This window comes from Pygocentrus nattereri, chromosome 29 (genome assembly GCF_015220715.1).
Source record: "Pygocentrus nattereri isolate fPygNat1 chromosome 29, fPygNat1.pri, whole genome shotgun sequence".
In the NCBI taxonomy this organism is placed as follows: Eukaryota; Metazoa; Chordata; class Actinopteri; order Characiformes; family Serrasalmidae; genus Pygocentrus; species Pygocentrus nattereri.
This window is the reverse complement of record NC_051239.1, coordinates 6,613,491-6,640,990: the sequence shown is the minus strand read 5'-3', so window position 1 is coordinate 6,640,990 and position 27,500 is coordinate 6,613,491. Positions and strand designations below refer to the sequence as shown.

Below are 27,500 nucleotides of genomic sequence, written 5' to 3'. Positions count from 1 at the left end.
CCTCAGTAGTAGAACAGTTTCTTGGAAAATGTCGTTCGACTTTTTACGAGGATGAAGTCGCTTCTCATTCGCCAGCTTCTTGTTCGAAGTTTCCCGTTCCACCTTAAATGGTGCCTGAGGCGCCAGAGTGTAACTGCTGCACCATTTAAGGTGGAACGGGAGAATTAGAACGAGAATCTGTGAGTAAGAGACTTCAGGCTCCTGACTTTTTAGTGTTTGTCAGTTTCTCATTGCAGATTTAAACGTATCAGGAAACCGTTTTTTTCTTTAGTACAGCCTACCGTAACTGTAACTGTATCTGATGTGTCCCTTGGTGCCATCCATGCATCTCTCATCTCCCGTCTATCATGTAAGCCGCTGTCAGCCCGTCAGATTCCACTAGGCTGAATATTGTGATTTGTTTTTCTTGCTCTCAACAAACTTGATGCGCCTCATTAGTTGACTAACAAGTGTTAATGTTTTGAGTGTACTGTACAACCACATACTCGACATAGTCGAGAGTCTGGAGGGGAAGAAAAAAGCATTCAGTAAGCCAGACGTTCACATTTAGGCTTAGTTATTGATTGCTGTAGCGGTTGTGCTGGCTAGATATTGAACGGTGGCTGTGATACTGTTAAGTCTGAGTTAAAATGATAGAAATCAAAATGTTGATTAATCAAGACTGCAAAGCGAGTCTGTTTAAGACTTAACAGCTCTGCACAGTTTGAGGCAAGTTGTAATGATTTAAGTGAGCAGTGATTAGAGATGCATTCAGCTAATTTGGCCACTCTTATGTTGTAATTGTACAGGAAAAATGGCATAAAGCCAGGTCACGGCTACATTGTCCTGAAATGTTGTGGTGTAATTGTCATATTTAAAATAAGCAACCTAGCACATTTTGCTTATTTCTGGCTGCTGCGATGTTGTAATCAGCCGTAACAGTTCATGATTGGTGGATCCCTAGTGGTAATATTCACTTGTTAGCTACTAGGGATGGTTATGATTTACTCCTTACTAAAAAATACATACACTTTCCACCAATTCTCCCAGTTAATTAAATTTCACATACACTGACGATGAGTGTAGAAACAAGGAGGTGGTCAAAATGTTATGCCTGCTCGGTGTAAACAGTTGGTGTACCCTTGAGGGTGCTAGAGCTTATGCAGTTAGTCTCATGACAAAAGGCTGTGATATTTCTTTAATCTGGCCAATAATATGTGGTCAGTGTGAGTGAGTAAACCACATTATGTTCATGTTAGCTCAAGTCACGCAGTCACGTTTTTTCATTGTTGTTCCTAAAGCCTTATTTATATGTAATGCAGTGCTGTGTTGGGTGATTTCATGGGTTGTCTCTGATTTTATTTATCATGATATTTATGGGCTAATAACGTTCATAAGCCTGCTGGCTACGTAACCGTGTAGCTGCAGTGCAGAACTAAATGAGCAAGCTTCATGGTGAATGTCTTGACCGATCGACCGAGAAATGGGGAAACAGGCCTGTATTCACAGTGAACGATCTGGCTGTAGGAGGGCAGCTTGGGTCGCAGGCTAATCGGGTGATCTTATGATGTAAGATACTAAACGCTGACCCGGCTAATGAACTAATTTATGGCCTTTCCGTTTCTAGTGCAGTGACACATTCGGTTCTGTTTATATAGCCCTGCAGTGTTTTATGTGCAGTTTTACTGCTCTTTTTTACTGTAAGACTTATTTCTTTATGAGAGGAAGCGTTCATACTTTGTCAGACTGCCAGTCAGAAGCGGTTGGACACTGTCCTTTTTGTTTTCACGGCAGTAGCCTGGTCAGGAGGTTGATTCAGGGACACGAGCAGCTTTGTTTTTTTTCATTGCCCTGTTCCAGTCAGTGCCCTGTGCTGGTGCGGGACAGACAGATGGGTGACTGTAGCAGAATAGATACAGGCCTGTTTTATTTGGCCTGTGTGTGTTCCTACTGTACGCTAGCTGATGTCGGTACCAGCAGGGCCACATTGGAGCAGGTGCGCTCATTGCGCTCACTGTTTGGCACAGCGGAGTGAATGTAAGCCTGTATTACATCGTCTGTGTGTGGTCTTGTGTGCCTAACAGGATGTTGGCATGGTGGACTTCCACCCACGGGACTACACCCACCTGGCCCATGGAGCCCTGGCCCAGCCCCACCGCCGCAGGCCGTCGTTGCTATCGGAGTTCCAGCCAGGGAGCGAGAGGTAGGGTTCACACACATTCACGGTCCCTTCTCGAGGCACCTGTGTCCCTCTCTGGAGTCCTATCTTTTTCATTTAATAGGCCCATATCCAACATTTTTCTTGTATTTTATTTTGCCCTTGATGTCCACTTATAATGCTGGAGTAGTTGTGTGCATCAATATAGGTCATCATTCATTTTCCCATGACCATTTTTTCAAGCCCTTCTTCATCCCTTAGAGCGGACTGTTTCTGTCACTGTGCCTTTAACAGTGATATACTGTTGATTTGTACAAGTAATGACACCAACGGATAAATTACACACACAGTAACTGCATTAAAATATGCAGAAATGTGCTCACTGTAGAGGATACATTTACTCAGAACATCAACAAAACGTGCATGTAACTCTGTGTAAATGTGAATGAGCTAAGTCCTGATCAGCTGTGCTGTAATGGGCCTCATTTGAAAAGCAGTCTAGTCTGAAACACTCATTATAGCTTCAGTGTAAGTAGGCTGAGCTTCGCTTCTCTAGGCTGGAATTGACAGATGTTTTTTGTGACCACTCAAAAACCAGCTGTTTTTTGCAGTTTATGACAGCGTGATGAAACCTTTGAAACTTTAACAGTGTATACATACTATAATAGACTCCTTATTTCCAAAACATGAAGAATTACATGGTAGATTTCCATGATATCGGCACTTTAAGACCTTGGTTTTAGAGGTTGTATATAGCAATAAGCCACAAGAGGCTACAGTAAAGTGATTTTGCTATGCATAGAGCTTGTTACACAAAGTGGGAAAAAAACATAAGATGAAATACACCAGCAGTCAAATAATAGGATTGTTAGTAATAACCATTCATAACCATTCATCATAGTGTTGTTACTTTACTTTTGAATACTGGTGTATAACAAACTTTTAAATATAAAGGTAGAGTCATACCCTGATGGGGCCTGTAGTGATTCCCAGCCCAGCCTGCACTGATTAGCTATTTGTTAGCACAACTAAACACTGGCTGCAACTCAGTGCATTTAGGCGTGTAGAGGTGGTCAAGACAACTTGCTGAAGTGCAGACCGAGCATCAGAACGGGGAAGAAAGGGGATTTAAGGGACTTTGAACGTGGCGTGGTTGTTGGTACCAGACGGGCTGGTCTGAGTATTTCAGAAACTGCTGATCTGCTGGGATTTTCACGCACAACCATCTCTAGGTTTTACAGAGAACGGTCCGAAAAAGAGGAAATATCCAGAGAGCGGTCAGTTGTGTGGATGAAAATGCCTTGTTGATGTGAGAGGTCAGAGGAGAACGGGCAGACTGGTTCCAGATGATAGAAAGGCAGCAGGAACTCAAATAACCAACCAGAATCTCTGAGGAACGTTTCCAACACCTTGTTGAAAGTCTAACACGAAGAATTAAGGCAGTTCTGAAGGCAAAAGGGGGTCCAACCTTTTACTAGTGTACCTAATAAAGTGGCTGGTGAGTGTATCTCCAGTACAGTCTGCTTCAGGTTTTGATAGCGTTGGACCGCTCAGTGTTTTTGGGGCCAACTGCCCATGGCTTTAGCCCCTGATCAAGGGGGCTGTATGACGCATTTGAAAGAAGCGATTTTCAACAGCAAAACACCGTCGCTCCTTCAGAAGCTCATGTTCATGGATGGACATTGCCATGGCAACCAACACTTTTTTTTTTTTTTTTTTTTTTTTTTTTTTTTTAAGATCTTCGTCTCCATAAAACCTTTTGCAAATGTTGCACAGGCGAACGCCAGGGTTTGACGTTAGAATGAACTAATGTTAGTTAGGTTGTGGGTTATCAAACTGTCAGTACAATTGCTACAGTGCAGAAAACCACAACGCACAGCAAACAGGACAATAAAATACTGGCCCACTGTTCCTGTGAAACAGCGAAAACAGGTTATCGACCTGTCAAGCAGAAGAAGAGCGACATCCTCATCCCTTTTTATACCCGTCAACTCTTCAAGCTGCAGTTAGTTTCTTTTTCACCAACTTCTTGTTCGATTTTTCCTTTTCCGCCTTAAATAGTGCAGCAGTAACCACTGAAATAGCCAGAACCTACGGAACCGACGGAGCTAACAGGACAAAAGTCTTCCAGCTTCACAGATGGGCTTTTTAATTTATTGAAAAGGCTAAAAGGCCTGACTTGCGTTCAGTTTTGTAGTTCTCTCTGTTGTTTTTAAGCTCAGCCCCTCAGCCATAGGTCATGAAGACTGGATGCTAACATACTGGCAAATGAATCGTCAAAGCTTTGCCAGCAAACATCGTTAAATAGTTTTACACGTTCTTAGTCAACAACTTCAGTCAAATATGTAATATACTTGAGGAAAAATGTTCAGTGAAATAGATACACTGAGGCTGAAGCTGACTTCCTCTTCGCCAGCTTCTTGTTCAGCAGTTTCCAATTCAACCTTATAAGGTGCAGCAGTAGTATTCTGGCACATTAGGCAAAATATGGCTGGTATGTTTACATCACTAATCCATTCTCTAGGTCAGCCAAACTGGAGAAATGGCATCCGATCGCATATCTGGGCTGAAAATTAGACGACACCAATACACAGCCGATCAGTCCTTCCATCTCTAGTTATAACCAATACTGTATAGACAAGTGTCAAATCATAATAAATATCTGCTCTTCTGCTTAGAAACATTAATTTATACATGAATCTGCACTTTCCACACAATTTTCCACTTATTTCAGTGAGGTACGAGTAAGAAAGAATTCATATGTTTTCAAGATGCTGTGCTGTTGGTTCCTCTGAGGCCACTCTGATATACTCACCCCACTATATTACTGTTACTGCAGAGAGCAGACGTTTCTCAGAATCTGCCAAGAAGTGTTAGCACTTACTTTCAAGATTGATGAGACGTAATAAACACAAGGTTCCTCTTATGATTTCTTAGCATTTAGAGGTTGAAAGAGAATGAAATGAAATCCACCGCAGCATGAAAGAGTCTCGGTAAGAGCCTCTCACGCATTTGAATGGATGAACACTTTACAAAAGCCACAGTTCATGCAGGAGCAGCAGTTTTCCATCAGTGATAAGAGCGGAGAAACTGGCTCTACAGAACAGTCTTAAATCCATCATTCACTTCCATTAAGAATAGCTGTTTGTCTAATGCTAAGGCGACCCTGACTGGACAAAACACAGCGTGATAAAATCAGTCCCGCTGAAGGCGTTCTCCTTAGAAACTCAGTATAAAGACTGTCAGACCGTTTTTGTCTGAGTGGATGTGATATGCCTTTCCTTCTTCTGTGTGCAGTAGCTCTCGTGGGCCTCGCTGCTTCAGATTCAGTTCCCCATCTCATATTTAGAGTGACACGTAGTTTCAAAGCATCTCACGTCTTGCATAAGTGTTGCGTAATAGCTGCTTAGCGTGCACTGGCACAGTGCTTCCCTCCGGCTAATGCAGGTAGACAGGGCAGCACACTGAAGACACAGTGCACTTTTATATAGGGCAGGATTTCTAACCTCAGTACAGGAAGCACGCCACTGAGATCTTTCACGTTCAGTGAGTGATCAGTTTGACGGTTGCGATAGGCCGATCCGTGTTCCACCCACAAATGTGCTCTTTCTTTGCTGTTATTGCCAGCTTAGACTGGCTTTACAGGACAAAAGCCTGCTTTAACCTCTTATTCTCTAGGGTATATTTTTTCCATCTGAATTAACATGACCAAATTGTAAGGCAAATTATTCAGTAACTGCTGAATCTGTCCATTTTTATATTATATATGTAATAATAACTTCATTTTTTTATGTGGTGTTTTTTTTTTTTTCTTTCCAAAATGTGTTTTATGATCTTCACATATCGCTATATGCTTACAATTCACTGCTGAAAGCCAAAAATCTTAAATGTGCTTTGTCTTATTTTATAAAAGTAATTTTTTACAGAGCAGATCACTGAAGAGACGCCGTCTGTTTGTAGTTTAGAGCCCAGATTTGTGGAAAAATGGGTTGAATTTAAGTAGAAAAAAAATTGAGAGTTCAGCTTCTTTTATTATAAGGGTTTAAAAAGACATCACCGTCTATTAGACTGGAAAGAAGAGTTACAGCCTCACACGACGCCCAGCTTCTGAATGGAGCTTGTGAAATATGAAAGTTATGAGGAACATGACGAAGTGTGTTTTGCAGCCACTGGTGGTCTCACGGAGTTGAAGAGGTTAAATGTAGCATAGAACTAACCGGCCAATAGGCTAATCCACTGATATTCAGAGGTAGACTGAAAGTAGAGATGTTTGCTGAAAGTGTACCTGCAAAGCTGCAGCTTGCAAACTGAAAACAATCTAAATAATAATAAAAATATAAATAAATCTGAATAATAAAAATCTGCTGGTAACACAACAGCTGAGCATGTAAGTGTCCTGATGTCTCAGATGAGTTATAAAATAAATACATTATGAAAATAATACTTCCTTTCCCACAGGCTGGGAAATATAGCTGAACTCTCTAACTGATGTAATTCGTCCGTGTCAGTTATTTTCGATTTTAATCCTTCTCCTCACTCTGTGTGTTCATGTACTGTCCCCCTGAAAACTTGCTACCACACGTGTGTTGTCACATGACTCCCACCACTCCAGCTAAGGCTATGTTTAAGGGAAGCAGGTAATATTGGCCCAAATCTGATTTTCTCACCAAAGAAAATCTGTATGCAACATCAGTCTGAACAGATCAGCTCCTAAACTGCCCCACATGCACAAAAGAACAGAGAACAGAGTTTCACGTGGCTCGTCCAGAGGTAAACAATCACGCCTGCCAACGAACGCCAGTCGCTCCCGGAGGATCAGCTTCATCTTCACCAGCATCACAGGAGCCGTCATGAAGCTTCACTGACTGACAGCTGGGCTCATCCCCCAGAATGTGTTCAGCTCGCTGTAAAAGGGCGCAGTCACTTCGGATTCTTTAAACTTTGTTTTCAGACTTTTAACTGTTCTTTGACCCTGCAGCCTCTGTCGTGCTGCCACGTTCAGCCATTTCTTTCTAAATCTCTTCAAACACGGCGGGTTTTGGATGAGTGTCTCCTAATTTTTGTATGGAAATATTACCCCAAACATTTGAGATCTCAGCAGCACGAAATTATGACGAATGTGGAGTTGGATTGACGTAAAAGCTGTGTGAATTCCGATCTGGCTGAGGTGATTTATGCAGAGTGCAGAGCATATTTACAGTACAAAGCTTGTCAGTGAACTACGGGGCGAAAAAAAGAAAGAAAAAAAAACAAACAAAAATAATTGTTCATTAATCGCAATCAAGGTAAAACATTCAATTAATCGTGATATTGATTTGAGGTCGTATCGCCCGGCAATACTTCTCGGCCACGTCCTCAACAGCACATTGTTGTCTAAACGCACATGTTAAGGCACTTACGTTTCAGAGTAGCAACCTATACTGAATTCCCAGAGTTGTTGACGTGTTTATTTTCAGTTTTTCCTGGATGAAGCATAAGGAATAGACAAATAGTGATTTCAGTGTTCCTCTACTGGCACCTCGACCTGAGAACTTGAGTACCTGTCCATATCCATGACTGTTATTTTATTTATTTGCCTGTTTGTTTGCTTGTTTATTTATTTATTATTACAAGGGGCAAAGTAACGTTCTGACGTACATAAGATACATACAGCTCTGTGGATGAAGCCCTGGCTTGCATGTTTGTGTGTGTGCGCTGTCGGTGGTTCTCAGCAGGCCGTGCAGTAAGTGATGATGCAGTAGGGGAACTTGCCTCAGGGACATATGTGGACAGGATCTGCCAGACAGGCTCACAGAGAGGCGGCTCTCCTGACAGCCAGCGTGTCTCTGTGTGTGTGTGTGTGTGTGTGTGTGTGTGTGTGTGTGTGTGTGTGTTGATGCGCGCTCTCTCTCTCTCTCAACTCATTCCACATTTGGGGCCTTAATTCCCATCGTCATATCCTTCCTTCACAGTTATTTAAGGGTGCGTTCTGCAGTAGCGCTGATGTTTATGCTGTGCTGACTGGTGTTGGCTGCTGTTGGTGGTTTTCCAGGAAGAATCAGCTCAGCCCAGAATCAGCTGTGTGCTTTTTTAAAATTTTTTTTTTATACACTCTTAAAAAAGATGGTTCGGCAGGGTTCTTCAGTAACAAAAATAGTTCTGTGTAGAACCGTGAACACTCAAAGAATCCTTTGCATGATTAAAGGGTTCATTTGCATTGTGAAAGGGTTCTTCAGATTGATGGAGAATCTGTTGTATAAGCTTCTGTAGAACCTTTTTGAAAGGGTTCTGTATAGCACGGTAGCAGGCGCCCAACCCACAGGCACCGGTTCTATATAGAACCTTTTTCAAAAAGGTTCTATATAGAACCATCTAAAGCATATTCTCTGTTAGTCTGAAGAACCCTTTCATGATGCACAAAACCCTTCAATCATGCCAAGGATTCTTTTGAGTGTCCATGGTTCTATATAGACCCATTTTCTCACTAAAGAACCCCTGAAGAACCATCTTTTTTTAGTAGTATATCACAGTAAAGTTAGGTAGTAAAGTGGATTACATGCACACACAGGAAAGTGGGGTTAAAAGACTGTAATATACCGATAAAAGCATCTCCTAAATAGAAAAATGTAGGGATGTGGTTTTTAGTGGTTTGTCTGTTTTACAGTTCTGTTTTATTTCTATAAAGTACTGAAGTAACATGACCGGAGCGTAAAGCAGTTTTCATTTGGAGGAATGCTTTTACTGTCAGTTGGTGCCAAAAATAATTTATTATTTGCTTCCAGGCGATCGAGAGTCTGCTCCAAATCTTTGGACTCCAAACAGTGATGCTCACTCTTACCTGATATTCTGATAGACAGACTTTGTGTAAATAGAGTACAGCATTCAACAACTCGCACAGCGATAGTCCAGCTGTACTTTACTACAGACAAAGTAGAAAACAAAGTAAAATATCAAATGAAAAATCGCCGGTGCTGAAACTTCTACCCACCTGAAGGAGCTCATCGAGGAGAATCGGGTGCATCTTGGCCAGCTTCTGGTAGTCAGCTAAAGCCACGGTTACCTTACTGACTTTTACCCCGATTTTCTCCCTGATTCTTAGCCTGGCTGAGTCTGCGCTGGTCGGCTCTAGTCTGCAGATTTCTGTCGACAGTTGGAGAGAGGATCGAGTCGTGTGTGAGTGATGAAGACTCAGATTTCTGGCCCCCAGTCATGTTTGTGGATGGATTATCAGCCCGACTCTGAGTGTACTCTAGTGTAAACTGGTCAACGACTCAGTCTGAACGGATTCCTGTAACACCCAGTACAAATGGAAGTGCAAAAGAAGAAAATACAGCAAGTGAACAAAGAAAAATGGTGAAAATTCGAGCTTTTTAATGAGCTTAGGGCGCGAGCACAATTGAGTTAATGTACTCTTAAATATACCAAACTGATCACCGTCAGTTAAACATGCTCACCTGCTGCTTCTGTACGGTGTCAGCACACGGCAGAGAAAACAGCAGCAGTGAGCTGCTCCACGTTTGTTTACTTGCATTTCCTAGTAATGTCGCAACACGTGAGCTCACACAAATTCGTACGAGCTCAGTTCAGCAACAACAATCTGCTGGTGTGAGATTCCCAGTCTTTTTATAATCTGTTGAGATGTGTTAAGTCGTGTACCCAAGGCTAAATTTAAATTAGCTTTTGTTAGCTCTGCAGATTTCCTTGCTAAGGTCAAATATATTTAATAACAAAACTAAAAAATGATCATACTTGCTGTGAATGTCCGGCTCTGTCTTGGTTTTTAGTTCAGATTTTAGTTGATGTGGATGTCAGATATTTTACAGTGGTGTGATTCATATTTTGCAACTGGAACTGTCGGTTTAAATTTTATGTTAAAACTTTTGTGGGTTTTTTTCTTGTTTTTTTTAAGGTCTACCAACGTTATATATCGTCCATCTGGGCTATTTGAATAGTATTTAAAAAGCCAGCCGTCAGAGCAGTAAACTGGTTCTGAGCTGTAAGACTTGCTGGCTCAGTATTGTGTTGTGCCATAGGGATAAGTGGAGTGCTGTCTTATCTGCTCTTATCTTAGTTTAACCTGAATATGTGGTGTGTGAGAGAGAGAGTCAGAGAGCGCGGGGGATGGCGGAGGGGATGGGGGGTTGTAAGTGAGAGAGATAAAAGCAGTATCAACAGGGGTGTGTTACAGAAAGACAGGAAAAGAGTACCAAAGTACAGAGGAAGCTTTTGCAACCTGCACGACCCAACAGGGAGATGGAGCGATAGGAGAGAGAGAGAAAGAGAGAGAGAGAGAGAGAGAGAGAGAGAGAGATTGGCAAAGGCTTCCACGATAACTCGAACTCTATCTCTACGCTTGAGCTGGCCTCAATTTAGCACAGGCCTGCTAAACCGCCCCCTCCCCGCATATTCTCACTCACTGAGGCTTACTGTCACACGCCAGAGAGAGGGAGGAGGGGTGAAAGATGCATTTTGATGATGTGATTATGTAAGCGTCAAGCTTCTATGGAAATCAGGGGAAGTAGGAAAGAGATAGGAGGTGTATGTGTGTGTGTGTGTGTGTGTGTGTGTCTGTGTGTGTGTGTGTGTGTCTTTGCTTTCATACATTTTCATGACAGAAATTCAGGGCTAATTTACAGTGATTGCCTGAGTGCCCAATTAACCTTTTGAGTTGGCAGTATTTAAATGCTAAAATGACTTTTCTGAGCTCAGGGTTTCATTGTTTCATCATCGCCGACGCTTGATAGAGATTTCGAAAGGTTGGTCATTTTGTGTTTTGAAAGAACTGTAAAATGTGAAAACGTGGCTCATATTAGTGAGTAAGCAATGTTATGTTATACTTTCTAGCTGCTCTGAATCACCAAGGCCTGAACAAGATCGCCTTGCCAAGGACGTGACTAAGAAAGCTGAGCTTTTATCGCTAAATGGGCTTGGCCAGAGTTCGGCAACCCAAATGTTAAGAAGAGCCATTTTCTCCTTTCAACAGAAATCAAACCACTTTGGGAGTCACAATTTAATGTTCATTTTCAAATCTTGGCTGTAAATATGTCTCGGTATGTGCTAATGTACTAATATATGCTAAAAAATATAAACCAAGACACGGACTTACTTTGCTCTGCTTTAAGATGGAACAGGAAAATTCGAACAAGAAGCTGGTTGACTTCTTATTGCAGATTAAACTTATCAGGAAACCAGCTGGAGTGATTTATAAATGCAAATAAGTCCATTGATCTCGAAATTATCAGAGTTCGTCTTAAAGCTTTCTCTTCGTTAGCTACTTGCTAGGTGAGATTAGTGTCTGTGCTGCTATGGTGACCAACAGTTTATGCGCCAACCTTCAGGGTTAAAGGGTGAATTAGCAGTTTTGCATTAACTCCAGCGTTTAAGACCATTTATTGTTAAACTGTGCTGAACAATCAGCAGCACTTTATTTTACTGTAAAGGAGGATTATTTTATTATTACCTAAAAATCTAATTCAGCACTGGAGCCACAACAGGGCAGTAAAAGAGCCAACATTAGTGAAAGAATGGGTCGCTCTCAGGAGCTCAGTGAATTCCAGCGTGGTACCGTGATCGGACGCCACCTGTGCAGCAAGTTCAGTTGTGAAATTTCCTCACTTCTAAATATTCCACAGTCAACTGTCAGTGGGATTATAACAAAGTGGAAGTAACTGGGAACGACAGCAACTCCGCCACGAAGGGGTAAGCCTTCGTGAAATGAGAGAGTGGGGTCAGCGGATGCTGAGGGGCATAGTGCGCGGAGGTCACCAACTTTCTGCAGAGTCAGTCACTACAGACCTCCAAACTTCATGTGGCAATCCGATGGACGAGTCTGGGCTTGGCGGTTGCCAGGAGACGGTACTTGTCTGACTGCATTGTGCCAAGTGTAAAGTTTGGTGGAGGGGGGATCATGGTGTGGGGTTGTTTTTCAGGAGTTGGGCTCGGCCCCTTAGTTCCAGTGAAAGGAACTCTTAAAGCTTCAGCACCAAGAGATTCTGGACAATTTCATGCTCCCAACTTTGTGGGAACAGTTTGGGGACGGCCCCTTCCTGTTCCAACATGACTGCGCACCAGTGCACAAAGCAGGTCCATAAAGACGTGGATGAGCAAGTTTAGTGTGGAAGAACTTGACTGGCCTGCACAGAGTCCTGACCTCAACCCCATAGAACACCTTTGGAATGAATTAGAGTGGAGACTGTGAGCCAGGCCTTCTCGTCCAACATCAGTGTCTGACCTCACAAATGCGCTTCTGGAAGAACGGTCAAAAATTCCCATAAACACACTCCTAACCCTTGTGGAAAGCCTTCCCAGAAGACTTGAAGCTGTTATAGCTGCAAAGGGTGGGCTGTCATCATATTAAACCCTATGGATTAAGAATGGGATTTCACTCAATTCATATGCGTGTGAAGGCAGACGAGCAAATACTTTGGGCAATATATTGTACTTTATATTATTTCTAGGGCTGTAAAATGATTAAATAATTTCTCACGATCTGTCTCTTCTTTTGAGTAGTTCATCAGGATTCAGTACGTTTGCCTTGCTTGACCCTAAACAAAAATTGGCTCATTTATAAAAGCAGCTCATTCTGTTCAAGCTCTATGAGAAGAGAATTTCAGGGCTGTGTGACCTAAACATGAAACTCGTGTGAACACGGGGTAAACATGAAAATGACGTTTAAAGTTTCCAGTTTTTACCACCAAGTGAAAGCAACAGTGGCTGCAACTCCTCTGGGATCATAGCTTCTTTATCTTTCTGAGCGGTGTTACTTCCTTACAGAGGAACTGTAGCTTTTCACTGTGCTGTCACTTTAGTTTCTCTCCTGGCAGCACTCATATTACTGCTATTGCAGCATCAGTGGTGGGATGCCTCGATACAGTTCCTGGTATCGCATATCGACCCAATATCATGCTAATTTACTCACAGTCAACCTCAGAAAAATGCACTGATACCACCATCCAATACCAGCTCATACCCGGTGATGTCAGCTGAGTGTACGCTGCTGCACTAGTGAGCAAATGACTGAAGCTGGCAGTGGTTTCACAAAGAAGTGTTACATTCGGAGCCCACGTAGTTGGACACTTTAACTGTTGTATATTCCCATCAGGAATACACGGTGATTTTAACACGTTTATGAACAGAAAAAGTCACAACCTCTTCCTCAGTACAGTGTAGACACGTAGGCTAACAAAACATAGGCGACAAAGACGATACTGCAGAAGTAAAGTTTGTAAATGCGATTTTTCTCTATTTGACTGAACAGAATTGCGATGTCAGCGTTCTTGCTTTGATTTCTTTATTTTTTTTAATTGGCCTTGTAAAGTAGGCTTAAGAACGGCTGTATTATCCTCCTTTGTGCGTCACCCCTGAGTTTAGTTTCAGTGCATAGTGTTAGCAAAGCTGCTGTAGCTCATTTTCTCAGCATGTTTACTCAGTACTCTGTGCACAGAATGTTATTTAGGATGAAAGCTGTTGATTGAAAATTGCTCGTTGGCTGTCTGAGTTGCGTTTTAGCTAGAAAGGTCAGTCGGACCAAGCGTTTTCAATACAGTCAGTATATAAATGGTAGACTTTGTCCATAAATGATGGGTCTATTCACACGTCCAGTCTGAGTCACCAAAGAACAAGATTACTGAAGTCACACAGTGCATGTCTGGCTTTAGAGGAACTAAACAAAAGCCTCAGATGTGATTCCTGCGGTCACTGTACTACAGAGACTGTTGAAAGACAAGTGAGGATAAAAACTAAGAAACGTACTAACAGCTTTTCTGATGTGGAACAAAACCCTTTCCTCTGCAGCGCTGCTCCATCCAGGGTAGCTAATGTAGCACATCTAGCTAATGTACATCACTTAAAATCAGCCAGGCTTGTGATTTACAGTACATTGCACTCATTCTAAGTTAGTCAGTGTAATATTTTAATCACATCAGCAAGCATTAAAAACTAGTACTCTTCCTCGGTTAGAAAGAAGTAGTATTGATGCATCACTAGTCAGTGGTGTGTTTGGCTTGTTAATAATAATAATAATAATAATAATATTTTGTTTTCATATTTTATTGCAGCTATATTTAATTTGATGTTAATTCTTTCACTGTTGTATTTTAGTAAATAATTTATTTTTCAAAAATTTTTTCTGTCTAGGTTTGTTATATATTTTATTGTTATTTTATGACTGTTTTCTTTTTGAGCTGAAATTTTTCAGATTTCTTTATATAAATCTTTTTGTCACACAGCTGGTTATGGGACGTATTTATTGCTCCCAAGTCCTCAGTGGGTGTATAAACCTGTGTGTGTCAGTTTTCCCCCTGTCAGTGCGACTGCCAGAGTGAGAATGAATTCTCTGTTTATATTGGGCAGCACTGAGGAATGGAGATTTGTTTTTTTAAATATATGGGTGTGCTTCATAATTCCTCAGCTTGTGTGGCTCATCAGTCATGCTACTACATTTCAGCCCAGCGTGTGTGTGTGGCTGAGTTTGACATAATTAGGTCAGGCAGTGTTATGAATGTCTGTGAACTTTGTGCTGCCTAAGCCACAGTAAATATGGAGGCACACCTTGCACAGCTTCTCCTGTGGAGGTGGAAGATGAGTTCAGTGTGTAGTGCCAGTATTTAGGCGGAGGTGGGTCTGTATAGATGAGTAGCTCATACATGTTCAGGATGCTGTGAGTTTAATGGTGTTTTTATTATTTGTGCGGTTTAAGCTTGCGTCCGTGTGTTGAGCTCGCCTTTCACCTGTCACAGTTATGACATCTCAGCTGTTATGACCACATCGGATGTGACTAACAGTTTGTTCATTGTGTTAAAATACAAGCCTAAAGTGGCCAGATGTGCTGATCAGGATATTATCTTTCCATCCTCTGTAGCTTCCAACTGATGACAGAAAAGGCTCAAGCTCAAATAAACAAATGTTACTCGCTGCTGCCCTCTAAGGGTGTTACTAACCAAATGAAATGTTACTCGCTGCTGCCCTCTAAAGGTGTTACTAACCAAATGAAGACATGTTACTCGCTGCTGCCCTCTAAAGGTGTTACTAACCAAATGAAGTCATGTTACTCGCTGCTGCCCTCTAAAGGTGTTACTAACCAAATGAAGTCATGTTACTCGCTGCTGCCCTCTAAAGGTGTTACTAACCAAATGAAGTCATGTTACTCGCTGCTGCCCTCTAAAGGTGTTACTAACCAAATGAAATGTTACTCGCTGCTGCCCTCTAAAGGTGTTACTAACCAAATGAAGTCATGTTACTCGCTGCTGCCCTCTAAAGGTGTTACTAACCAAATGAAATGTTACTCGCTGCTGCCCTCTAAAGGTGTTACTAACCAAATGAAGACATGTTACTCGCTGCTGCCCTCTAAAGGTGTTACTAACCAAATGAAGTCATGTTACTCGCTGCTGCCCTCTAAAGGTGTTACTAACCAAATGAAGACATGTTACTCGCTGCTGCCCTCTAAAGGTGTTACTAACCAAATGAAGTCATGTTACTCGCTGCTGCCCTCTAAAGGTGTTACTAACCAAATGAAGACATGTTACTCGCTGCTGCCCTCTAAAGGTGTTACTAACCAAATGAAGACATGTTACTCGCTGCTGCCCTCTAAAGGTGTTACTAACCAAATGAAGTCATGTTACTCGCTGCTGCCCTCTAAAGGTGTTACTAACCAAATGAAGACATGTTACTCGCTGCTGCCCTCTAAAGGTGTTACTAACCAAATGAAGTCATGTTACTCGCTGCTGCCCTCTAAAGGTGTTACTAACCAAATGAAATGTTACTCGCTGCTGCCCTCTAAAGGTGTTACTAACCAAATGAAGACATGTTACTCGCTGCTGCCCTCTAAAGGTGTTACTAACCAAATGAAGACATGTTACTCGCTGCTGCCCTCCAACCTTTCTGCTTAGCGCCTTTTCCAGATGTTTGCACAAGCTTTCCGTTTTCATGAACAGTCAGTGTCAACATTTGCTGCATTTGTGGGTGGGACATGGGGAGGTGGAAGTCTTGTCTTTCACTCTCAACAGGGCAAACCAGCGAGACGGTTAGTGGAGTTGGATCGCTAGCCGTTAGTTCGCTTGTTAGTGGTTTAGAGGGTTGAGATAGCGGGCAGTAAAATAAGCTGTGAGGTTGGAGGAAATGTCTCTGAAGGAAAAAGGCCCAGTGACGGAGCCGCTCTGCACTTCAGCAGGTTAAGGGTGGGTTTCCCTTCTGAACATGAATGTGTCGCTTCCTGACGCTTCCCTTTATATCAAACTGGAATAAATCACCTTCAGTCTTCACTCCACACGGCAATGTGGGGGTCTGTCCCCTCTCTCTCTCTCTCTCTCTCTCTCTCTCTCTCTCTCTCTCTCTCTCTCTCTCTCTCTCTCTCTCACATTCCTCAACAGTACTCTCTGTCTCTCTCTCTCTCTCTCTCTCTCTCTCTCTCTCTCTCTCTCTCTCTCTCTCTCCTCTCTCTCCTCTCTCTTTCTCACATTCCTCAACAGTACTCTCGGTGTGTCTGTATGCCCCTCACTCACTCACTCACTCACTCACACACTCACACACTCCACAACAGTACTCTGTCTGTCTCTCTCTCACATTCCTCAACAGTACTCTCTGTCTGTGTCTGTCTGTCTGTCTCACTCATTCACTCGCTCACTCGCTCACTCTCCTCTTTGAAGACAGCTGGAATAAGATGAAACAGACTGACTGACGACTGTAAGGCACGTGATGAAAAGAGTGAAACGTCTCCCTCAGATACAGTCCCGTCTCTTCTCTCCTTCTTTTAACTCCCTTTCTATTTTATCTTCCCGTTTGTCCTTTTTAGAAATGTGTTTAAAAAAAAAAAAAGCCCTGCAGGAGTTCTTGTGAGGGTCATTCTTCTCTACGTCTCCCTCTCTTTCACCCTCTGTCCATGAAGAAATGCTTTGTTCCTGTATTTAAGGGTTTTTTTTTCTTCTCATTGGATTTGTACTTTGCGTCAGTATTTCGATGACGTAACTCGGCCGCTTCCACTTTGCAACTTTTCTCGGCCAGATGTGTTTTACACCCAATACCAGGACAATCTTGATGTCTGTGATGAGGACAGTACAGATGGAATCATGACCAGATTTTGGAAATAAACACAACTTGTATCATCTGACCAATGTCTTGGTAAGGACCCCTGGGTTAGCTGGCTGACGGTGGGAAATAACCTCTACTACAGTGAGCAGAAACGGAAGCAGTGGTGTTTTTATTGCCTAAAGATTGGCGTTCTGATCGAGTGAACACTTTCACCTTCAGTAAACAGCTCATCTTCTATAGTATCTTGTATTAAATGACAGCAGTGTCACATATAATGTGCATTTGTGTATTTGCATATTGTGTGTTTTGAGCCTGCACCTGAGTAGAAGTTGTACTTAGCTGGCCATAGTAATTAGTCTTCAGTCACATCAGTTAAAAACATACAGATCTGCCTTCGCTAACGTTTTGAATTATAGATCATGGCTTTTGAGTTGGCTAAGACGGGATTCACACACCAGAACACTCAGAGTAACCTGCCATCAGTAGCCAGAGTGAGAGAAACCAGCTCCAACATCGCACAACCTAGAAATACAGCGCAAACACACAGCCAGATCACTGCATAACCTGCTGTATAGCCTTCATGTGCCTCGAAAAGCTTGTGCAGTCTGGCAGCAGTTGCTACGAAACATTGCATTACTGGGCGGTTCGAAGAACGGACGTGGCTAAAGTCTTTTTCTTATTTTTATGGCTTTATTTTCATTTTTCAGAGAAAGCGTGAAACGTTATCTGGAGTAATATCTGTCAGAGACGGAGTTGCATACTTTACCCTGACCTTTAGACTTAGCACTTTGCTTTTAGCTGTTCAGCTCCCATAGCTGTTCTGATTTTACACAGCATAAAACATGTCGCCAGAGAACTCTTTACGCGCGGCTCTCGTCCTCTCCGCCCGTGTTGGAGTGCAGACATGTTTATTTTAACTGGGCTCCACATATCGCAGCAGAGTTTGGGTGACCTGTGTAGGCTGTTTATGTAAGCTGAGGAAACCATGTGCAGCTGATGCCAGAGATACGATAGTCATGTAAACTCTGCACGCAATGTAAACATCATGATAATATAGGGTTAGATATTCTTGCTCAGTGACAGTAGTAGGCAGTAAGCTTTCTTTTTTATTCATGAACGTATTTATTTTTAATGCTACACAGATGAGAAGTGGTACAGTGACGACACACGTACAGATAAGTGCAGCTTTAATATAGAAAAAACTTTAATCAACTTTCGTAGATTTTCTGAAACATCACTTCATACAGAAAGCGTAGTAATGAAATTAAAATATTAAAAGCTTAAAATTATTGTCGGTTTATAATACATGAAATATATTTCTATATTTTATATCTTACTGTGTGATGATGGTAGACAGTTTTACCTTTTATGGACATCATTAGTAATTTAACAGAGTAAAAGGCTTGAAATATTCAGCAATGTGTAATTAATATGGGAAATTATTAATTTTTTGTTCTGGCAGCATTGATGCATACATTTTATATATATGTATATATACACATACGTACATACACACACACATATATATGTATGTGTGTGTGTATGTGTATATATGTATGTGTGTATACAACATACTCATATATATACATTTTATATATATATATATATATATATATATATATATATATATATATATATATATATATATATATATATATGAGTATGTTGTATACACACATACAATGGTCCAAACCACAATACTAACTGGGGGTCTATAAGCTCCCACTGCTTGTTAGCTGTAGTGGCCTCATAGCTCCAGTGTAAAACTAAAGCAGTAAAGGTTAAAGGCCAAACAGGATGTTTCATCAAACCCTTCTTTTAATTTAGGGAGATTTATGAGTGTGAGAGGTTGAGATAGTGGTGTGTGTGTGTGTGTGTGTGTGTGTGTGTGTGTGTGTGTGTGTGTGTGTGTGTGCGTGTGTGCGTGTGTGCGTGTGTGCGTGCGCGCATGCCAGCTTGGTCGTATCACACTCCTCCCCCTCCTGTCATCCTGCAGTGCATTAGGGGTGGTGTGCACTCACGCTAGCAGGAAAGCTTGCACTCGTGTGAGGTACCGTATGCCATGTTCTCCAGTCCAACGTAAACACGTTGCCATGGTTGCTCGGCCCTGTAATAGTGACGATGTGGGCATCCTGTACAGTGGTGGTGGTTTGGGAGGTGGTTGCAGCGTCTCGTCACGTCTTACCGGATGAATGTATGTGAAGCGGAGACCATTAGAAAGCTGGTGTAGGCTGAAGTGGATGAGCGCTAATGGAAATGAAGCGTTACTCGCTGCTGTAAATACACTCTCCAAATCCTGCTGTGCGCTCAGTTATCGACACATTCCAGGGATGTTATTTATATATATTTTTGCAAATTGCCAGTTGAATTTGTAGATATCACAGTTGTCATCAGCAATATCAAAACATACAGAATATTACATGAGTTCTCACTCGGAGCTTGTTCTAAAAGTGATGTGGAAAGTGCTGATTGTAAACTTTCAATCCAATCCTCGTTTGTGTTTGTGAGTACAAAGATATTTTACTAGGATTTGTATTTGACAAAATGTTGGTGTGTGCAGTTTTAAATCAAATGAATGTTATTGTGTCACTAATTATGGAACAAATGAGCTGCTTTTTTATATGTGAATAATTTTGAAAAGCAGTAATAATTCTAGACCAGCTAAAATCTTCAGATTTCTTTTTTCCACGTTGTAAATCCTTTCATCTCATTCATGTCTGAACCGTTTACCACACTGTATTACCCATGATTCACCTTCATTTACTTCTCTGCGTCCTACAGAGCTCAAGAGCCTCACGTCCGGTATGAGCACATTTACCTGCAGGAGCCCAGCAGCCAATCCGAGGTGGAGTATTCTGAGATTAAACGCCCTCGTCTGGAAATAGGGGCGGAGCCAATGATGCGCCATCCGTCTCACCGCCCGCCTCTTTCACTGGGCGCAGCTGAAGACATAACTAAGGTCAGTACCGTGGCTCAGCAGCGCTTAGCCCGCTCCTCTAAGATCTCTAGTCCGTCCAGTTTTGGTTCTGTTCCAGCTCCCAGTAAGAATGAATCCACAGCAATGAGTCCAAGATGTTTCCTTAATTTCAGTGGTTGCGTCGTGTCGCTGCCGTACCACTGTCTTATTTTGGCTTTTGTTTTTTTAGTTTCTCTACACTGTTTGAAACGTCAGCTACTCTTTACGTTGTGTATTTCATGAAGACCTTTTTTCCTCCTTCTGTAAAAGTAATTTTATAGATATACGTCCTCTTACAGCTGCAGTGGTAGATGTGTAGGTTAGGATTTCCTAACTGAGGATGAAGTGAGATGCTGTGAGATAAGACTCCTGAATCATGAGTTGCTTCTGTAACATGAATTTGTGAAAAATCATCTCGACCTGTCAGATCTTAGGACAAAAACATAGGACGTTTCTGTAACTCGGCCTCGAAATCCACAAGAGTGTTCTAGTATTTTGTGGCGTCTAAAGCTTTGGTGACCCTCTGCAAGTACATCTTGGGTTTCCCGGTGATGCTAATCCAGGTACCAGTGTCATTTTAATTTGAAGTGTTAATGAATTTGAGTAGACAGGTATGCAAAATAAAAATGAATTGGATTTTGGCCCAGAATTTGTATGCCCGTGTTGTTTGACCGTGTTAAATGACGACTAGTCAGCTTTATATTGAATAATCAGTCGTCTAGTAAAAAGTAATCCCGGTTTGATTTGCTGGCTCATGATGTTGGAAGCTAAAATAAAACACTCTGTGTGTCCTAATTTGCATCTGGCTGCTCGCCGTGATAATTACAGTCGTGAAGTAATTGCCATGGAAACCTGTTGCAGGCTGGTGCATAATGAAGCTTATGTAATCGGCTGTTATTTTAACCACAGCAAAATGAGTCACGTTCATCACAACCGTGAAATGAAAGAGCTTTAAAGGTGTTAAAGGTGTGTATTTATTATTTAATCTTCAGGCTGCGCAGTGAAAGGTCAGTGTTAGCCGTAAGATCGGCCTCTGAAAAGATGCTGCTGCTGCGCTGCTCCAGACAGGAGTGATAATAAGAGGTAATCACTCAGCATGTATTTATTGGCCCTATAAATCAGCTTGTCTTTTGCCATTAGCCGGTGTTTCCATCCTGCTGCCAGAGTCGGAGAGTGCAGCTCATTCAGCACACAGGAGCCCCCGGGCTGTGTTCGAGAGGGTCTGTGTGCGTGCGTGTGTGTCTGTGTGTGCGTGCGTGTGCGTGTGTGTGTGTGTGTGTGTGAGCGCGGCTGTCGTTTAACATCTGAGCCGCAACACCGTGTGCAGGATTTGCTCTGCGTGTGTGTGTGTGTGTGTGTGTGTGTGTGTGTGTGTGCGGAGGGGGGTTAGTGTAACGGAAAGTGGCAGAGGCAGATGGTTGGGGTAATAACTCATGTTCTGCTTCAGCACATGAAGCCTCTTCTTTTCTAGGCCGGGGGCTCTATAAAGGGGCTGTGTGTGCATTCTGGGATGTGTGCATAAAGAGTGCCTCACTGCCTGCTTGTAGAGTAAATTGCACTTATTCAAGTTTGACCTCTGAAATTCTCATTTAAGTGATTAGTATTATAACATTATTACAACAATCACTTCTACCTCAGTGACTGATGCACCAGTAGAGGTGGGTGAAATGGCAGAAATATAACATGTTACTGCCACATAATAAAAAAAAAGTACCATCACAGGGTTTGCGCAGGTTTTGGGTGACCTGGAAAAAAGAAATGTGCCAAAATTCACACAGGGCAGATAAAAGAGGCCCATATCCGATCTTTTTGTTCATATGCGACACAGATGTGTGTCTGTGTGGGTCAATTTAGCAGATGATCTGTCTAATATCACATATAGATCACATTTAAAAGATACTGTGAACTTACCTGCTGTGTGAACGTGGCCTTTGTAGGTGACCTTAGTTGGTTTTTCACAGAAACAGTGACCTCACCAGTGTACTTCACGTGATCTCACGTTTTCTAATTTGTGGGATCGAGTAGCGTTAGAATCATATCTTTTAGTTTTAGCCTGGACAGTCTTTTAACTAATAGACTAAATATGCAGACTAAGTATCAGTCACAGTCCAAATTAAGTCTAATCACTAAATTAAGTCAAAATGCCAAGAACTGACTGCTGTAAGGCTTCAAGACAGCAACGCAAATAAGCGTGTGATGGGATGCTGTTAAACTGGACTGATTGTGCTCCCTTTGGTATAAAACACAGTTTTTAATGACTAACAGCATCGTAGGGTTTCAGTCACATGATATTTCTTTCGTGGTCGCCGTATTTGGGACTGAATTTCTGGCTTCACTGCTCCGCATGATCGTAACTAGAGCAGAAAGACGGCTAAAGCTGCTCTCCTTGCTTTCTAAGAGAAGAACGTTACCTTGATAAAGTCAGTAAACTAGTCTGTGGTCCTTGTATAGTTTCCTCTTCAACTCCTGGTCCCACTTAAACTGGCGAAAAAACTGCTTTCCTGACATATTTATATTTATCTCATACTCAACCCCTCTCCCTATTCTGGAGAGTCTCTCAAAGCATCTAAGAGCCCAGAAGCCCACCGGCTCTTCACGTCAGGAAGGATCCCATGGTGTTGCATAAAGAGGAGAAAAACCTCTGTCATCATAGGAAGGGTGAGGCCACATCACCTAATTAAGATTGATGTGAACAGTTTCAGCCTTTAGATTACTTTAGCTAACGTTAACCGTCGTCCCCCTAACGGAGCTGCAAACGGCCGGTATAACTTAACTCTCTGTTTCGGGAGATTTTAAATGATGATTGAATGGAGAAACATGAACGTTAAATATCAGACTGAATGTCCTGAGTCGGAAAAACTATGTCTAAGAGTTCCAAGCTCCAGCCCTGAAACCCGTGCACTGCATAACTGTGGTTTCCCTGCTTAAAATACCTGATATTATTAGCTAATTTATCCCTTCTTGAGCTGAACGAGGTGTGAACAGTGCAAGGCTCCAAGCCTGGAGTTTGAAAACACTGAATTAAAGATGTAGGTGTCTCTCATCGTTCTCGACTTCTGTCGCGTCTCGCAGGTGCATCATTCATAAAACCCAGCTGATTGAAGGCGTCGTGCAGCGCAGCATGTTGTAACATCCATCCATCCATTTTCTAAGCCGCTTCTCCGTCAGGGTCGTGGGGGGGTGCTGGAGCCTATCCCAGCAGTCATCAGGCGGAAGGCAGGACACACCCTGGACAGGTCGCCAGTCCATCGCAGGGCAGACAGACAGACACAGTCACTCACACCTAAGGGCAATTTAGCACGTCCAATCGACCTGACAGCATGTCTTTGGACTGCGGGAGGAAACCGGAGAACCTGGAGGAAACCCACGCAGACACGGGGAGAACATGCAAACTCCACACATCCGCACGTTCAGCTCCGCCTCCTCGTTATTCACCACCGTCTCTGGATCATCATTAACACACAAGGGTAATAAGAGGGGATGGTGAAGATTGTCAACAGGGTCTGGGATTTTAAAAGCGCTGTTTTCAGTGTAGATGAATGTAATGTCATTATGTTGTTACAGTGGACGATGTTGCCCGTCACTGCATAAAACAGTAGAAACAGACGGTTAAAACAGAAGTTAAGATGCTCTGAGGTTTATCTTAAAGTTAGGACAGAGCGTAGGAGGTTTAGTCTAGTTAGGATGTTTGTGTAATATGGTTTTCTTATCTGGAGTTAATGGAGAAGATGATGAACTTAAGAACTGTCATTCTGTAAAAGTTTCTGTTCTAAATTCAGTCCTAGCTGAAGTCGTCGTGCTGATTAAACAGCAAGATTACAGAGTGAGTAAGTTTCTGTAATACGGCCCCAGGTGTTTACTACAGTCGCTTGCCCTGGAGGTACTAAAATGGTGATTTTATAGTAGTAATGTGAAATATTTTGTTATTGTGATGAGCGGGATGCTTTTGGGAATGTAGTAGATATCATGCAAATACGGACTGACCGCATGTTTTGGTAAAATGAGATCCTAATTAGTCGTCTTTGGTATCAGTTTAGTATGTGAAATATGAATAAAAAATGTGGCACTACAACATCGTGCCAAAAATATTATTTATTATTATAAAAATATTATACGTGTCCTATATTGCGAAATTGTCTGATATATGCCCTTTTGCCCACCCTTAGTGTAGCCTACTTATCTTAAAATATTGTTTCAAATTTGAATGAATTTGACTATTAAGTAACAAATAGCAGCAGGAAATTTGAACTGAATTTCCGAGCACAGATGACGGTCTCATTACACGTTGCTGGTGGTCTGGCGGTCAGGGTGGATGAAACGGAGCTGCAGTTGCAGTTGGGTAATTACCTAACTGAGCTTCTGTTAGTTCCGTAGTGGAGTCGCTTGATTAGTGCTGGAGCTACGCTGTCTGCAACGTGCTGTATCATGGATGCAGTGCGCTTACACGTCTGGGCAGGAATGTGTGAAGCTGCTGCATGGTCTGCGTGTGATGTGGTGTATGAAGGACGGTCAGATCACACCCTTCGCTGCTTGTGGGCTGCAGGATTAAGGTCACTGTGATCACACCCTGTGTAAGTGCTGTGGTATGAAGGGCAGCGAGATTGCACCCTTTATTTTTGTGCGTGCGTATCAAGGTCAGTGTATTCAGTGTTGTCTAGTTGAGTGGTGGCTTCCCCTCTGAGAGTGGTGGGTATTTTTAGCAGCTATTACTGTACTACTCTGAGGGGAAATGCTGCTCACTCTGGGTCTCTGTTTATGGACCGTGAATGATATTTTTAGGTCTGATCTCATTAGCAGCAACACATACGGCTTCGTTTTAAATTGCATGTAATGCCAAGCACTGGGAAATGTCTGATGATTGTAATTGGCTGTTTGTAAATAATACGATGAAGTGTGTTTAGGAACCGCTGGTGGTTTCAAGGAGTTAAAAAGGTTAAAAAACAAGGGGGGGGGGGTGAATAAATGAACAAACAAATAAATAAATAAATAAATAGTGTGTGTGTGTGTAAAAAATACAGGTTGCTAGCAATAAATGGAAGCTTATGTACGCAAATCACCATCATGCTAACTGCAGGCCTGAATCATTACACACTCGCCTCAAAGCCTGTGGTTTTAAGTCATCTCAGATAGACGTGCTTGCCTGGTGTCTGCCCCTGTATAATGTTCTGTGTCTATAAACATGCATGAAATCAGACTCAGTGTGGCTGTTAGTGCTGTTTCCAGCAATGTGATGGAACCACATACTCGGGTTTATTTAAGGAGGCTATAAGCTTTATATTACTTGTTGCTCCTGTGCAGATTCCTTTATCTATGCGTTAGCTACATTGGCACTGTAGCTCCAAGGCAGAACTAAAGCAAACTTCAGACACCAAACATGTCTGGCTCGATCGGCTGCCTTTGGGAAGACGCTTGTGTACGTTTTTGAGCACTTTAATGGCTGATGGGATGCGTGTCGGTTTGCTTCTCATTCTGCTCTTCCTTGGAACAGACAGCTGATGATTCCAGCTTAGTGGTGTAACAAGTCCAGACAAGACTGTTAACTGGAACGTGAGGCTGTGTTAAACGCTAATTTCTTTGAAGGACGAATGTGTGTGGTGGAAATCTCTGTGCAGGTTTCCCCTGGCGTTTAATACTGGAGCTTCTTTTTGGATATTTGTCATATTCATTCTGTATGTAAGGCTCCAGAGAGAGCAACAGCCCTTCTTCTTGAATCTTGAAGGACAAAGTCTGTAGAATTGCAGTAGAAATGTTAGTATTGTGGTGATAAATATCTCTATTAAGAGGGATTTTGTCCCCCTTTGCAGCAGTAGCCGCCTCCACTCTTCTGGAAGGCTTTACACTAGATATACACTAGAAGCTCAGCTACTGATGTTCTATGATTACTTCTGGATCTCCAGCTCATCCTAAAGATATTGGAAGGAGCTTCTTCATTCAAGAGAACACAGTTCAGCTCCACAGCCCAGTGCTGGGGGCTTTATACCCATCTAGCCGATGCTTGGCTTTTGCATGGTGGCCTTAGGTCTCGAGAGCATCTAGCATTGAGCATTCTATTGCCCCAGTGCTTTTCTGTGGAGACCATAGAAATAGCCCTGTGTGCAAATGAGGGCGCTTTAAGGCTGTTGTCACTAAAATTGCAGAACTTGTAGCCCCAGTGAGCCATTGCTTTGGACTCTATTTATATCTTTCTGTTTTAACAAACCACCAGATCAGAATTTCTGTGTTCACAATAATCCAACATTAATAACAGAACAGCTGTTCTTCACCAGTCCGTGCAAGATCTGGAGCCGGCTTCACTTTTTAAGCATGACAAGCCTGAAAAACACGCAACTGAACAGCGAACACAAACTCCTAGTGCATGCAAGTATTTGCAGGATGTAAACCTTAAATGAACCTTGTTAATATAGTGGAATGAGCCCATAATGCAGTGTAAAGCTCTGTGAACAGTACATGTGTGGGTATAATGCGACGGTGTCTGCCAGCATGAGCAGGACAGCAGAAATCCTGCTGGATCAGCTTCCGCAACTGTGACCTTTCATCTCAATACACACACACACACACACACACACACACACACACCTTTTGTCCTCACTCAGCCGTATCTGACCGTGTTCATCATGACGTCACGTCACCTTTAGTGTGTGTGTTGGCACCTTCCTGTGTTTGTCCAAAGGTCACCGCCCACACACTCAGGACTGAAAGCAGGATTCAGTTCACACACAGGCTCATGATCCACCACTTATGACTGACTGAAGTTTAGTGTTGAAATCTCATTACGTTTAACCAGAGTTAATGTCTGCCACGTCCCCAAATGACCCCACAGCTCTGAGAGAGAGAGAGAGAGAGGAAAACAAAGAGATACATAGCCAGAGAGAGATCAAATGTTTCTTTTCCGTGAAATCCGCTTTAAAGTGACTGAATGCCTCGAGGAATGTTTTAAACACCAGCAGCCTTCAGAAAGTGTCCTTGGGAGTGAGAGCTCTCTCTCGCTCTATATCCTTTCTTGTGCTCTCTCTCGCTCAATCTGTCTCTCTGTGTCTATATCTCTCTCTCTTACTGTCCCGTTTACTCGCTGTCTTTCTGCATCTCTGTCTCTCCCTCTTGCATCCTGGCTTTCTCGTCTTACGTTTTCAGTGGATGAGACAGTTTGTAGTAGAGTTGCAAAATAAACTGATATCATGGAAATCAAGATGTTTCACCTTTAAATCACTTCCTTGTTAAATCACGCAGGCCGAATACCCAAAGGTAAATCACTGAATCAATGGGTGCGTTTACATGCACTCAGTAATCCCGTCACCGTCGGGTTTCTGCAGGTATCTGATTTGTATGGTCATGTAAACAGCACACTTTGATGTCTTAGATTGGAGTAAACTCTAGAAATCTGATAAAGAGGCTGGATTTGAGCTC

At 42.4% G+C, this 27,500-nt stretch overlaps 1 protein-coding gene across 3 annotated transcripts in view; it reads left to right on the top strand.

Moving 5' to 3' along the window:
- Positions 1-27,500, top strand: part of ncor2 (nuclear receptor corepressor 2) — a 170,332-nt gene that overhangs the window by 52,097 nt on the left and 90,735 nt on the right. For all 3 annotated transcript variants that reach the window (XM_037536067.1, XM_037536065.1, XM_037536066.1), the window contains exons 3-4: positions 2,064-2,182; positions 19,922-20,099. In XM_037536067.1, coding sequence (XP_037391964.1) covers positions 2,064-2,182; positions 19,922-20,099 — 297 coding nt within the window. The remainder of the gene's footprint in view (positions 1-2,063; positions 2,183-19,921; positions 20,100-27,500) is intronic.